This window comes from Salvia splendens, chromosome 15, assembly GCF_004379255.2.
Source record: "Salvia splendens isolate huo1 chromosome 15, SspV2, whole genome shotgun sequence".
In the NCBI taxonomy this organism is placed as follows: domain Eukaryota; kingdom Viridiplantae; phylum Streptophyta; class Magnoliopsida; order Lamiales; family Lamiaceae; genus Salvia; species Salvia splendens.
Genome location: NC_056046.1, coordinates 3262889 through 3276703, shown reverse-complemented (window position 1 = coordinate 3276703; position 13815 = coordinate 3262889). Strand labels below are relative to the sequence as shown.

General features: G+C 38.5%; 3 protein-coding genes and 1 long non-coding RNA gene across 6 annotated transcripts; 2 read left to right on the top strand and 2 right to left on the bottom strand.

The window, feature by feature from the left end:
- Positions 1-4: 4 nt before the first annotated feature.
- LOC121768948 lies at positions 5-659 on the bottom strand. The gene is made up of 2 exons (XR_006043450.1): positions 466-659; positions 5-288 (listed from the first exon to the last, which is right to left on the bottom strand). It is a non-coding gene; the product is annotated as an uncharacterized LOC121768948 (long non-coding RNA).
- On the top strand, positions 282-3226 carry LOC121768947 (protein CONSERVED IN THE GREEN LINEAGE AND DIATOMS 27, chloroplastic-like). The gene is made up of 7 exons (XM_042165565.1): positions 282-521; positions 677-829; positions 1162-1239; positions 1445-1540; positions 2344-2379; positions 2535-2716; positions 2797-3226. Exons 1-7 carry the CDS (start codon positions 303-305, stop codon positions 2957-2959), a joined length of 927 nt encoding a protein of 308 aa, XP_042021499.1. The 5' UTR covers positions 282-302; the 3' UTR covers positions 2960-3226.
- A 137-nt stretch (positions 3227-3363) lies between these two features.
- On the bottom strand, positions 3364-6721 carry LOC121768946. 3 transcript variants are annotated; one of them, XM_042165562.1, is made up of 5 exons: positions 6172-6717; positions 5022-5870; positions 4379-4464; positions 3984-4124; positions 3364-3768 (listed from the first exon to the last, which is right to left on the bottom strand). In XM_042165562.1, exons 1-5 carry the CDS (start codon positions 6472-6474, stop codon positions 3624-3626), a joined length of 1524 nt encoding a protein of 507 aa, XP_042021496.1. In that variant the 5' UTR covers positions 6475-6717; the 3' UTR covers positions 3364-3623. The 3 variants fall into 3 exon arrangements, 2 of the variants coding, with proteins under 2 accessions (XP_042021496.1, XP_042021497.1); XR_006043449.1 differs by having other exon boundaries at positions 3628-3768; positions 3984-4137; positions 6172-6720; XM_042165563.1 differs by lacking the exons at positions 3364-3768; positions 3984-4124 and adding an exon at positions 4135-4257 and having other exon boundaries at positions 6172-6721.
- A 2444-nt stretch (positions 6722-9165) lies between these two features.
- On the top strand, positions 9166-11610 carry LOC121766584 (BTB/POZ domain-containing protein SR1IP1-like). Its single transcript, XM_042162858.1, has 4 exons — positions 9166-9471; positions 9558-9627; positions 9692-10276; positions 10396-11610. Exons 1-4 carry the CDS (start codon positions 9398-9400, stop codon positions 11419-11421), a joined length of 1755 nt encoding a protein of 584 aa, XP_042018792.1. The 5' UTR covers positions 9166-9397; the 3' UTR covers positions 11422-11610.
- The last annotated feature ends 2205 nt before the right edge of the window (positions 11611-13815 follow it).

Here is a 13815-nt window from a genome sequence, read left to right as displayed (position 1 = left end):
AAAATTAAGCAAAATATCCTGCAATTATCTACCATTATGCTTCATGTCCCAAACTTGTGGATACAAAGCTAAAACATTCAAGTGACTTCATTTTCCATAACACAAAACACCAAAACCCACAATTTTTGAAAAGAGAAAAACAAAGTAGAGTACTCCGTATTTATCATCCACCCAAATAATTGGATGATTCTTAACCAATTTTCTTGATGATTTGCTTCCTGTTCTTGGCTTCAAATTCTGGGAGAGCTCTAAAGCTTTGTTCAGTTTCAGTGTTTCACAACAATTAATCTAAAAAAAAATAAATGCTTCGAGTGAGCTGTATAGTCCCATGTGGTAGACATGCCAAGTATGGAAACAGCTTCAACACAATAGTTCCGCACATGAGAAATGAGGTTTTGCAGGGAAGGATAAGATTCAGAGTGAGAGCACTGAAAGATGAAAAGAATGGAGGCAAAGGTGGATCACCTGGTCAGAGCTGGGATCCTGGCTTGGAGATTGAGGTGCCGTTCGAGCAACGCCCGGTACATCCCCCCTTTCAAACTCTCTCTTTCGATTCCCTTACGAGTGTTGTAAAGTTGATATCATGTACTTATTCTACGAGGCAATTCATGCAAAATGAGGCAATATTATACTACTAAGATGTAAGTGCTCATATACAGTTATTATGGCCTCACAGGTAAACGAATACTCATCTTTGAAGGATGAGACTTTATACTCGTGGGCTGACCTCAGCCCAGGGTCGTTTTTCCTACGCCTTGGAGGGCTCTGGTTTGTCACTTTCACAGTCCTGGGAATACCTATTGCAGCTGCGAGCTTCAATCCTTCAAAGGTGGTATAAGCATTTACTTAAGATTTAAGAAGCACAAATTACTGACAGTAAAAGTTCCTACCTGTTGACTGTTGTAGTAGAAACAAGAATGATAATATTCCCAGATCATAAATTGCGCACTAGTATTTGAAAAACAAACAAGATGATTTCCCTGAACTATGATATATCAATGAATTGCCATATTGTGGAAAAAAAAGGCTAAAATAAGTTGTTCAGAGTAGAGTTTCTACAGATACAAACTACAGAGAAACCATTATAGGGTAAGTGCTGTGGAAGTATCTATTTCTCTTATATGACGATTGACAAGAAACCTGACTTTTTCAATGATACAGGATCCTTTACGATTTGGCCTCGCTGCAGGCACAGGAACTCTCTTTCTCGTTTCACTAATTGTCCTGAGGATTTATCTGGTGAGTTAAGTTCCTTCTCTTAGAAGATATAGATTCATCATTCATTATTAAATGCCCCACTTAAGATGAGTCAGCTGGAGAGAGTCTATAACAGGAACCACGGCACATTGGAAAATCAGTCCATACCATGCTTGCATTTTAAAGAACTTTCATTTTCCGGGGTATTATTTCGATAAATTTAATGTCTCCTTTGTTCATTTGACAGGGATGGAGCTACGTTGGCGATAGGCTTTTATCCGCAGTCATACCGTATGAAGAGACTGGTTGGTATGATGGGCAGATGTGGGTGAAACCACCAGAGGTTAGATTCTTCCAGTTATTACTTTGGGCTCACTAAATTCTACTACTAGTGAAGAATCTAAACAAGACTAGGTGGAGTATAGGATCAGCTACATATTTAGAAGTCCTAGCCCCTCAGGATAAGAGTCATAAGACTTAAACTTTGGCTTCTACAAAGACCAAGATTAAAAAAACAAAAAAAGACTGGTAAAGTCCTTAGATTTTTACGTTTGACTTGGAAACGTTCAAAGTTTCATATTGAGATTATCGGGGACCAGGGATTTTAACTATAAAGAGTATGCAATGGCTAGCAACCTTACTCCTCACCGGAGATGAATTTGGTATAAAAGTGCAAGAGAAAATAAAACAGCAATTGAATAAAGAAAGGGATAGGGCTGAAATTCGAATGAAATATAAAGGTGTACCTCCCAGGCAATCTGGATTAAATAGATGGCTTTCATGAAACTCTTGCCAATCTCAGAGACACAGCATTCACCAGAGCCATCCACCTTGGAATATGTACTATAAGCTGTGCATTGAAATATCATTTGTATGATTGTCAGTCAGAATTCACATCATATAGTATAAAGATGTTATTTCCACCACTTTCAGAAAAAAGGGACCAGACCATGAACTGAATGATTGAATGAGAATTGAGAAACAAGAAACAATGTGACTAGAGCCTGTAGAAAGATTCTTTAGATTTGTTAGTGTGCTATTGTGGAGAGTAAAACTCTCAAAAAGAACAACATGAAGGACAAGTAAAATGTAAACTCATCAATCTTGTATCATGTTAACTGAAATGTTTCTTTTCCTATTACACAGATCCTTGCTCGAGATAGGTTGCTTGGCTCATACAAGGTATGCAACGCAGAAGTATAGGACTAATTATGCTTATTGTATGAGAGAAAACAAATGAATTCATTTATTATGCTATGACAGAGTAAAGGTTTAAACATACATGCCCCTCTCAACATATTGTGTTAACTGTGACAAACTGTTATCTACACATGAAGGTTAAACCAGTCATTAAGTTGCTGAAGCAGACTCTAGTTGGAACTGGAGCGCTGCTTGTTGCAGCTGTTTCATTGTTCATTTTTGCAACACCAGTAGAAGACTTCATCCAAAAGACCTTTGTTCAAAAAGAAAATCTATCGAACATCTCGACTTCAAAGACGGCTGATAAGTTCAATATAAGGTGGTATGAGAATGCTAAGACTTCCAATTTATAAAAATCTTATACATTTACGTACATCTCAAAGCTGTCTAATATTATAGGAAGGAGGAGCTGCTAAGATTGCCAGTTGAGGTGCTGTCTGACAATGATCTAGCAGCAGCAGCTGCGGAAGCTGCTGATGGAAGGCCTGTCTATTGCAGAGACAGGTATTACCGTGCCTTAGCAGGTGGGCAATACTGCAAGTGGGAGGACCTACTCAAGTAACAGGTTAAAGATGAACAACTATTCAATTTTGACACCATGCACATGGCCAATTGGCCACATTAGCTGGAGCTAGAGACCATTTGGAAAGCATCAGATACATGTCAGAAATGCAGGAAACTGTTGAACTTCAATGTGGAAATTTTGTAACATAAAATGTATATGGTTCAGTAGCCCCCAGATAGAACTCCTACTTATTCAAGACCATAACACATGCCACTATATAACATTAAGCATAAATTCAGGAATACCATGTTGGGATCAGGGATCTGTACCGCCCCTGTTTCCGTCATAAAAAATCTTTACATGCCCATGTGTCTTTATGCTTTGAGCGTGCCTATCATGGAGGTTTATTATAAAATGCTCTCATTGACAACTTGACCTCACTGCCTAATCTAGGTGGATTTCCTTTGTTTGGATGAGAATTGACTGTCATTTCCTTGAGAGACTGCGATCTTATTCCTATGCCATAATTTGTTAAGACATTGTTACTTTTGTAAACTTGTTCTTAGAGCCCTTCACGTCATGTTCTGGAAAAAGTATGTCCTACTTTGTTACATTCAGAGATCTACATTTCCAGTGCTTGTCGGACTCCATGTACAGACATGCTGAAGTTGTATGCTTGAGATCAGCTATAATGATCCACCGAACAACTCTTGTATACGAACTAAGCAACTTTTCTAAACCATGTTGCTACTCTTGAAATTTCTGATTCAACTATATCTTTAAGTCTCCGCTTCCTTCTTCTTACATCCTCAATATCTAGTGTCCTGTAGGCCAGACCAAGCAAGTATACTGCTGGGTGAAGTCTCCTGCATGAGAGATTGAATTCCATAAGATGACTTCAAAGCCAAACAATACGATAAAGGTGAACTGAGCAGCTATGCTAATCTCAGCAATGATCTGAAAATTAATCAAAGTAACTTAAATAGTCGTATTTAAAAGCACACGCTGAGAGATTCCTCCAATGAAAATGAGCATGAAGGAAAAACTGTCTGCTAATGCGGAAAATTAATAAATTACTTACTCCTCGCACTGTGGATTTCTATCTGAACCATCCCAATATCTCCCGTCTGGAACAGTTTTTCCTTTTCTATCTCTTCCAAATGTCTCAATGTACCATCCTCCTATGTCATGCATAGCACTTCGAGGCTCAAACAGCCAATAGCTGTAGCAGATAACTGGATTACACTCAACAAAAGAAGAATGAAAACATTCGACATTGATCCAGAGAACGGAGATGACAGCACATGAATAGACCATCCAGACCACCAGAGAATAAATTTTTTTGCAGCATATGGCTGGTGAGACATATCAGTACCAAACTAAGGAAGAGTTATGATAACATTGACCAAAAAGGTCTCAAATATAACATTCATAAGCACCAAGTTAAGTTAAACTGAACACAAAGTTGATGCTTACTTGCTTGGTGGCAAGCGAGCTCGACTGCATCTACATTCACATACTGAAACTTCATCTCCAATTCGGAACCAGTGCAAGTGTTTCACCTAAAACATGCATACGTCACTACATGAAAAAAAAACAGTACATCTACACATGATGCCATTTGTGTAACTATTTCTAAGGCACAACTAAAGCCAAAGGAGAAATGAAGCACTATGCTTGCTTTGCAGAATCAAGGAACTTATGATGCACATTAGCTATCAATATCCAAACAAAAGATCTTCTCTATAAGAAAGAAAGAACATGTCCAATGACAGAACTCAGTCGATTGTGTGGCCTAAAAGATAAGATTCCGTAGGAAAAAGAGCATATTCTTAAGTACTAGTCCTGACAGAACCTCTCATTATTAAGTGAAGCAACATGCTGCCACTTATTTTGCTTACTTCGTGTGTAATTGTATTATGTATGGTTGACGGAACAAAATATTGGTATAAGAGAACTCCCATCATCAATTCCAAGACCAAATCTTAACTGTACACAGGTATCAAGGCAACGAAAAAACTTATTTGCATACAATGTAGATCCATTCACCAATCATGCACCAACAACATCTGGGCCATTCATAATTCTTATGAGCTTTAACGAGATGGCATTCACATACCAGCAATGTTCTATGCTTCATAATCATATGAGTCTTCATGCCACCATTGTCATAGAGATAGCAAGTTCCTTCTTCAGGGGTGGTTCCCAAACCTTTTATAACACCCAGCGGAATTTTATGCCCACCTGACGAATCCGTATGTGAATATCCAGGATGTGGATCCCTTGCATGAAATTGGTCTTTGGAGTAAGTGAGATAAACATGTATCTGGTCTTCAGAATCCACATCCTCACTTTTTGGTGGAACTCTCATTGCCATTGCCACAACTCTCCCAGATAAGTGTAACTCTAGGTCTTTGTACGCGTCGGATGATTGATAATCAGCACGAACAGATTGGCGCTGAAAATCTTTTTCCTCATCTGCACTCACATTATCGGCCAATTGGACTGAACCCAGAGCAGAAGATGCTAGTTTTTCAGTGCGCGCATCTGATAATTCACTATACTTTTTAGCTAGACATACCATGCCAAAAAGATCTCGACCAGTGACTAAGTGTAGCACCTCTGATGTAGTACACGCAGACCTCTCATCAGCTTCAAAACGGTCAGGAAGGAGATCCATAGAGTCAATCTCAGGTCCATAGAATGCTGCATGAACAGCTGCATAAAAATCTCTTTCGAGAAGATCAAAATACCCTGATCCAGATGTCACTCTTCTTTCAGACAAAATGTCATTTATTGTGTGCCTATACCATTTCAGCCATTCAACAACTTCCATCTCATTTGTAGGGTGACGATGTGAGTTGTACTTGAAGACTTTGGTATCTCGTTTATTGTTCCCATCAGCATAGATTCTTTGAGATGAAATACAATGATCATAGTGAGCTCTCCTGGTGGCGTCCGAGAGAATCTGAACTCATAAAAATCATAATTTTGTTAGTGGTGGTTTCACCAGAACATGATACTCATTTACAAAGGAAAACCTAACCACAGAATTAAAGTTAATACATCCAAAACAATAAAATCACGCCCAAAGCAACAAAGCTAATGAGCTCAAATATTGCAATAAGAACAAATTACTAAAACAGAATTTCAGCTGGCACATAAACCTATATATGTAACATTGTAAAAAACACTCCATCGATGAAAAATTCGACTAATTTGTAAATGGATAAACAGAGTCGAACGTGCAGAGAAATAAATGAAGGCACCTCGTAAGCCGCGAGAATTTGGATGAATCTATCGGAAGCATAGGATGAATGATTTAGCGATTGAGCAAGGTCTGGATGAGTTTCCTTAGCCAATTTGCGAAAGGAAGCTTTAATTTCTGCAAATGAACTCGCCGGCGATACTCCAAGGATTTCATAAGCATTCGTTCCGGTGAAATCGGGAGGAGGCTCGGTCTCAGCGTTGCGGGAGGAGTATGGACGGGATGCCAATTCAGTCGGAATCAAACGGCGGTGGAGGTGGAGAAGACGGTGGCGGAGAGTGACAAACTTGGCAATTTGCGCCATTTTACTAACTTAAAGCTGCACTCTTTTATGAAGACTAGTGTTTATGGTCTTGGAGATCGTTTTGTATAGTGCTAGTCTCTTTACCATATTCTCGATAATTGGCTTTCAAAATTGACTTATTCGTTGACAAGATGCCTAGATAAATCTATAATTCAAGTTCGCAATTAGAGGATCTCTTAGCTTCTTCTTCCTCACAATCCTCCTCATAGTTCATTGGAACGAGATTCGTGTTTCCAAAGTGTATCCTAAATTCCAAGGTGAGTGACCGGGATATGGATTGTTAGGGAGATTTACTGAAACGTGTACAACTGGATATACTGAAAGGCGTGAACAACACTCTCAGATCAAATCAATTTGGTGGTTCTATCAATATTTGATCGGATACAATTCAGGTTTTAGAAGTTTCGTATGTTACTTCTTCGATGAGACTTTGAACTGAAAAAGATCAATAAGAAGAGGCCTGAAACGAAACATTGCGTCTCTTCACGAAGAATTGCGTCTCTTCGTTTTTCTTAACTGATTTTAATAGTTTTTTAAGGAGTTTTGAAAATTGCAAATCAGTCCTTCGACTATCAGAAATTATATTTCCCGATGAATTTTCTACACAGCTCGACCCCAGCCAGGGGCTGCCGCCCCTTGGACCCCGCTGCTCGGGAGCGCTGCCCCCGAACCCCCGCCTAATCATAATGAATTCAAACAAGCGTGCACTCCGCACTTCCAAACTTATATGATGTCTCATTATGACAATATTGATCAATCAAGTTAATCCAATTACACTAAAATAATCAACATGGATTGCCTGTAAAAAGTATAATCTACACGCTATACGCATTTAAGAGCCGAATGTTTGAGCAACAACGCGTCGCCTTGTCTCGAGCCTCTCTGTAAATGAAACCACAACGAGAATGGACATCGATGCCGGTGTCACCCACTCCATAATCCGGCCGGTGGTCCATATACCCCAAACAATGAAGTGGAATAGAGTGATGAATGACACTTGACAGACAGCCTTTCATTCACTAATTCATTCTCCGTATTATGTTGGGGGGACATTACTCTTTACTCATTCACTCCTTTTCTCAAATACAAAGAAAGAGAGGTTGGTCAATTATTGAAGCATCATGAGTCAATCAATCACTGAAAATGGTAGTTGAAGAAATGGACCCCTCCCAACTTCGACAAGTATTCATCCAAATTAATGTAGACGCCAATCATTTAAATCCGAATTTATTGAATTCATAACTTTTCTTCGAAACGAAGATGGTATAATTGGGAAATTTGAATTTGAAGTGACCATGATAGTGATAATTAAGCCGTGCATTCCATCCTTTATTAAATACATAAACGACAAATTAATGACATGCTGGATTCCATGTATAATATATACTAACATACTATTATAGTATAGTAAATAAGAGTAATTATTGTACAAACTACATCATATCATATTCAAATAAAATGGAAATGCTTCATGGAGCTTGAACCAAATTTTTGTAATTGATCAAAGTCTCTTCTTACTAAAACAGAAATTATAAATGGTTTAACATTAGTATTATTTAGACGAGACCTTATTGATTGACTTGTATAGCTGTATGTAATATAATTCATTTCATACAGTATAAACACCACAAGTATAGTGTTCATGAAAAGGGAAACACACCTGAAATCATCTATCTCAACTTTAGTGCCCCACGGTCCACGGATGAGTTTTTAACAATGTTAGTGTATTGTGATTTAGTTACATGATTGCAATTATTTGAAATAAAAAGATACGAAAAATAAAAAATGAAATCCATAAATAGTGATAAGTGTATGAGCTAGGTATGATGGAATTATAGAAATTTAGTGAATAATAGTATAAATGAAGAAAAAATGTTCTCCATATACTTGTGGATGCTTTCTATAGGTCTAATCACATATTGGTCCACTTTTGATTTTATTGTCCATTGATTGATTGTGCTTCTTTTTGCAAACCAATGGCAATGCCATGTACATAATATAATGATACACATTAATAGTCCCTTTATTTTAGTTTAGGTATTTTAAATATATTTTTTATAAAGCATGGTACTTCCCAAAGACAAATTATGAAATGACAATTTTCCTGTTAACACAAGTACTTATTTATTTTTACTCCACTCCATATTTACCCATGATGTTACCGTTTCATTCTTTTGGTTGTGAAATTAAAAGTGTCCATCGGCAGTCTCAGTTGTGACTATTTTTCGTGTTGATTTTGAAGCATTTTAAAGGATGTGATGAATTTAAGGCTGCCACAAGACAATGATCGAACCTCTAACCATTTAATTAAGGATGAACGAGTCCCTCCATGATACCTTTTTTATATCTAATCTATCAAAACATCTTTATACACAACAATATAGTACTAAGTCATACTCAATTGATTTAAGAACATCAGAAAGATTTAAAAAACACATGAGTTTGTATAGCATATAACTCCAACCAATGAATAGACTACATATATTTATGTTCAGTGAACTAATGGTTAAGTAAGAGTTTTATGTTTACACTTAATAAAATTAGAAAAAAATGACAGTTTTGTGGAGGAGAGGATAATCTAATCTCACATGGAGAAATTTCTTAATTTGGCGCCATCCTCTGATAATGTGACTCCACACCACACATTCTTCAACTAAATCTCTTCCTCCCCACTTCCCCATTTGCCCCCACTTTTCCTAACACTCACCTCATAATTCCACTCAAATCAAAGCCCTAAAATGGGGAATTCAACTTAAATGATGATGATGATAATGAGCTTGCTAGCCAGAAATAGAGAATATGCATTTGTCCAACATAGGCCATCTCCTGCTCCCATGGCTATGCTAAACAAAGCATATATTCAATGAAAAATTTCCCCACCATTTTAATGAGATGGCCCCTTTAAGTATTAGTCACTAAGACAATGGATGTTGAAGCAAACATGTCTACCAAGAAGAAAGACCTTCTCTCCACTGCCATGAAGAGAACTAGTGACTGGTTTTTCACTATCAATTCCTCAATTTTCTATTTTCGATTTGAATCAGCTATGGTTATGGAGTATTTATTGTTGGTGTTTTGAATAGGATATTTTCACAGGAGATTCCAAGTGATGTAACAGTGACTGTTGCTGGAACTTCCTTTTCTTTACACAAGGTTGGAGTATTATTTTTTATATTTTTTTATATATATAGAAATAGCAAATTAACGAATTCAACAGTTTCCGTTAGTTTCCAAATGCGGATACCTGCGGAAGCTGGTGTCGGACTCCTCCGACGCGGCGGTCTCCGCCGTGGACATCCCCGGCGTTCCCGGCGGTGCGGACGCGTTCGAGCTGGCGGCGAAGTTCTGCTACGGAATAAACTTCGAGATCACGACGGAGAACATCGCCATGCTGAGGTGCGTGGCGGAGCATCTCGAGATGACGGAGGACTACGCGGTGGGGAATCTGGTGGCGCGATCGGAGGCGTATATAAACGAGGTCGCGCTGAAGAGCCTCGCCGGCGCCGTCTCCGTCCTGCATTCCTCCGAGGACCTTCTCCCCACGGCGGAGAAGGTCAAGCTAATCAGCCGCTGCATCGACATGGTCGCGTTCGTCGCCTGCAAGGACTCGCAATTCGCCTCGCCGGATCCCGGCGCCGCCTCCTCCGCCCCTCCCGCCGTCGATTGGTGGGCGGAGGATCTCACCGTGCTGCGAGTCGATCTGTTCCAGCGAGTCCTCATCGCGATGATGGGGAGAGGCTTCAAGCAGTATGCCCTAGGCCCCATTCTCATGCTCTACGCCCAGAAATCCCTTCGAGGTCTGGTGAGAGGTCCTAACCCTACCTCAATTTGAAAAATCCCTAATTCAATCGATCAAATTACCTAATTTGAAAAAAATCCCCAATTCAATCAATCAAATGACCTAATTTCATGATTTGGTAGGATATATTCGGAAAAGGGAGGAAGAAGATCGAGGCGAGGCAAGAGCATGAGAAGAGAGTAGTGCTGGAGACGATCGTGAGCCTCCTCCCACGGGAGAGGAACGCCATGTCGGTGAGCTTCCTCTCGATGCTTCTCCGGGCGGCGATATTTCTAGAAACGACGGTGGCTTGCCGCCTGGATTTAGAAAAGAGGGTGGCGACGCAGCTTTCGCAGGCGGTGCTGGACGATCTCCTAATCCCTTCCTACTCCTTCACCGGAGACACGCTCTTCGATGTTGAAACAGTGCAGCGGATCGTCGTCAACTTCTTAGAAGCAGAAACAGAGGAGGAAACCGCGGCGGCGCAACACATCCCGGAGGAATTAGAGCGTGTGACCAAATTGATGGAGGATTACCTCTCCGAGCTCGCCTCCGACCGGAACTTCTCCGTTTCGAAGTTCACTTCCTTAGCAGAGCTCATCCCTGAGCACTCGAGATCAACAGAGGATGGAATGTACAGAGCAATCGACATCTACTTGAAGGCTCATCCTGCTTTAAGCGATATGGAGAGGAAGAAAGTCTGCAGTGTTATGGATTGCCAGAAGCTCTCTCGGGAAGCCTGCGCCCACGCAGCCCAGAACGACCGGCTCCCGGTGCAGACGGTGGTGCAAGTGCTCTACTACGAGCAGCAGCGTCTCAGGCAAGTGATGGATGGGGGTTTGAACGAGTCCCCTGCTCTGCAGCCGAAGCTCCCGAGCTACACAGTCTCGGACGAGCTCTCGATTCTGAGGAGGGAGAATCAGGATTTGAAGCTGGAGGTGGTGAAGCTGAAGATGAGAATGAAGGAGATGGACAGAGCGCCTGGCACCGCCACTGGCACGGCCACGAGCAGTCCGTCTGCAGATAAGCCGCCTCTGGCGCCTAAGAAATCGTTCATAAGCTCGGTGTCGAAGAGGCTCGGGAGGATAATGAGGGCGGATGGGCTGACGCCGCAGGGTTCGAAAGGGAGGACGAAGCCTAATAAAGACAGGCGCCATTCAATATCATGATCATACATTATTTGATGCTGCTGAATTTAGTAAGTTTGTTTCAGTTTTGTTGGTGAATTGAACTCATTATTTGTGTGGTGTATATGCATGTAATATTTATATAAGCGTGTGTGTATATGTAAATTATGTTGTGGATTTGGATTTTGGAGTGATCATGATGAAATATGAATTTTGATGCATGTTCATGCACTGAGATGTGTGAGATTTTTATCATTTGTTCTATTTCGATGTAAATTCTGTGCTGGAGTTCAACTGCGTTGATTTTGTGTTTGGTGGGAAATTATGAAATGGATCTCTAAAATAAACGGCTTGTCTAAAAGTTTTTAATAAAAAATTATAGTCACACTTTATGTAGTACTACTATTTTAATTTTTTCGAATACCTTTTAATTTTATTTTTTGTAATTACGGTTTTTTAGGTTTTAGTTAAATTTATTGCATGAAATTAGAGCTATTGACAATTAAATTTTAAAATTTATTTTCATTTCTATTAGATAAAAATTAGTAGTAAATATTAGAGCTACTAAATATAAATTCAAATATATTATAATGCCAAAAATTATACTATATTCTTGAAATAAATATTAATGTATTAGATTATACTTTAATCTTTATAATAATATTAGGATTTAGGAGTGGGACACGATGAGGAAGATATTAATAATGGGCCACAAAATATAATCTGTTTTCATGGTTTAAAACTTTTAATAAACTTAATCACTTGATTTTACTTGAAAAATAATATACTCATGATGGTTTTGGGACCCTTGTTTGCTCTAATATATTGGCACATAATAATTCATAATCTCACTGTAAATACCAAATACACGATTAACGAAACATAACAAATTTAAATTGGCATTAATTGTGGATTGTCAGCACACTTAATTAAATCGGGCCTCAATATGAACCAAGAGCATCGGCAAAACAGATCTAAAGGCCCAAACCAACCACACACTTTTTGTATGTTTATAGCGGGCCTTGAGTTGGCCTGAATTTTAACCAGGCAGTAGTGGATAACTTCATCAATAATCATCTTGTTAAATTCTACTAAATGAGAATTAATTAATCATACTTCAAAATGAATAATTCAAGATTAAGATGTGAATTAACTATTTATTACTAATTAAATATAATAGTCCTTAGTCCTTACTATATGTTTCACGTCTTCATCTTTCCTATAGTTATAGTATGTCATAATTTAATATGTACATATATATTTCGCCAACTCTACCAAGACAAAGTAGATAGGCACGTACAAAAATCAAACAGAATAGCATCCTTAACTTCTTGGTTGTCCATATCTATGCTGCAATGTTGGTAGTCCAACTTGACCGGCTGTGTAAACATGGTGGAAAGTGGAACCCTAGCTAGATGTACTTCAACACCAAACATCCACTACTCATTTCTTTATTCATTACTTTAATCTCTTCAAATAATATAGACTATAATATACTCCCTTTGTCCGCGAATAGGAGTCACGGTTCATAATTACTGTAAATGGCAAAGAGTCATCACATTCCATTAACTCATTTCACTCACATATCTTTTTAAATTAATATATACAAGTGAGACATCTATTCTACTAATTTTCTTCCATCCACTTTTTTAACATTTTTTAAAACTCGTGCTGAAAAGAAATGAGACTTCTTTTGCGGAGAATGGGAGTAGTACTTAATTATTTATACTCCTTTCATTTCCCATAGCAAATCCCATTTGCATGAATTTTAATGAGTGTTATGAACTGGTGAAATGCAAGTTCCTCTTTCATACTGATTTTATAGCAAAAATGTGATTGAAATGACTTAATAAAATGTTAGTCTCACTTATCAAAAATAAAATGAAATTATTACTATGAAACATCCCAAAATAGCTCTTTATTTTAGTGAAAAAATAATAATTTTTACATTAACTTAATCTTGATAAGAGTTGTTGGACCCTATCAATATTTTTTTCTCTTTGCCCACTCGTATATAGCTTAAAGAAACTGCAAAGGACGGTGCAGATCTGACGCTGATCAAGACACATTCATGTACATAATTGAACCTCATTTTATTTAATTGCACAAGAATCTAATGTTCACTTGGTGGCAGACACATCAAATATTTAAACTCAATATAATAATTCAAAATTAGTTCCCATGTGGTAGGCGTGAAATCAACATCATACACACTTTTTTTATTTAAAAAGAACCTATGTGGAAGAAGTACCGCAGGCTTATCTAGATCAAGCCCCTCCATTGTCTAAATCTTGTCTAACACTATATATACCACTTTCTAAATCCAATTTTTATCATAATATGGAGTACTTTATTATCGTGTTTATGAAGATTGGATTATGGTTTATTTGATAGTATGTCCACGAGTATAATGGCCCCCCTCAATAATAGATCAAT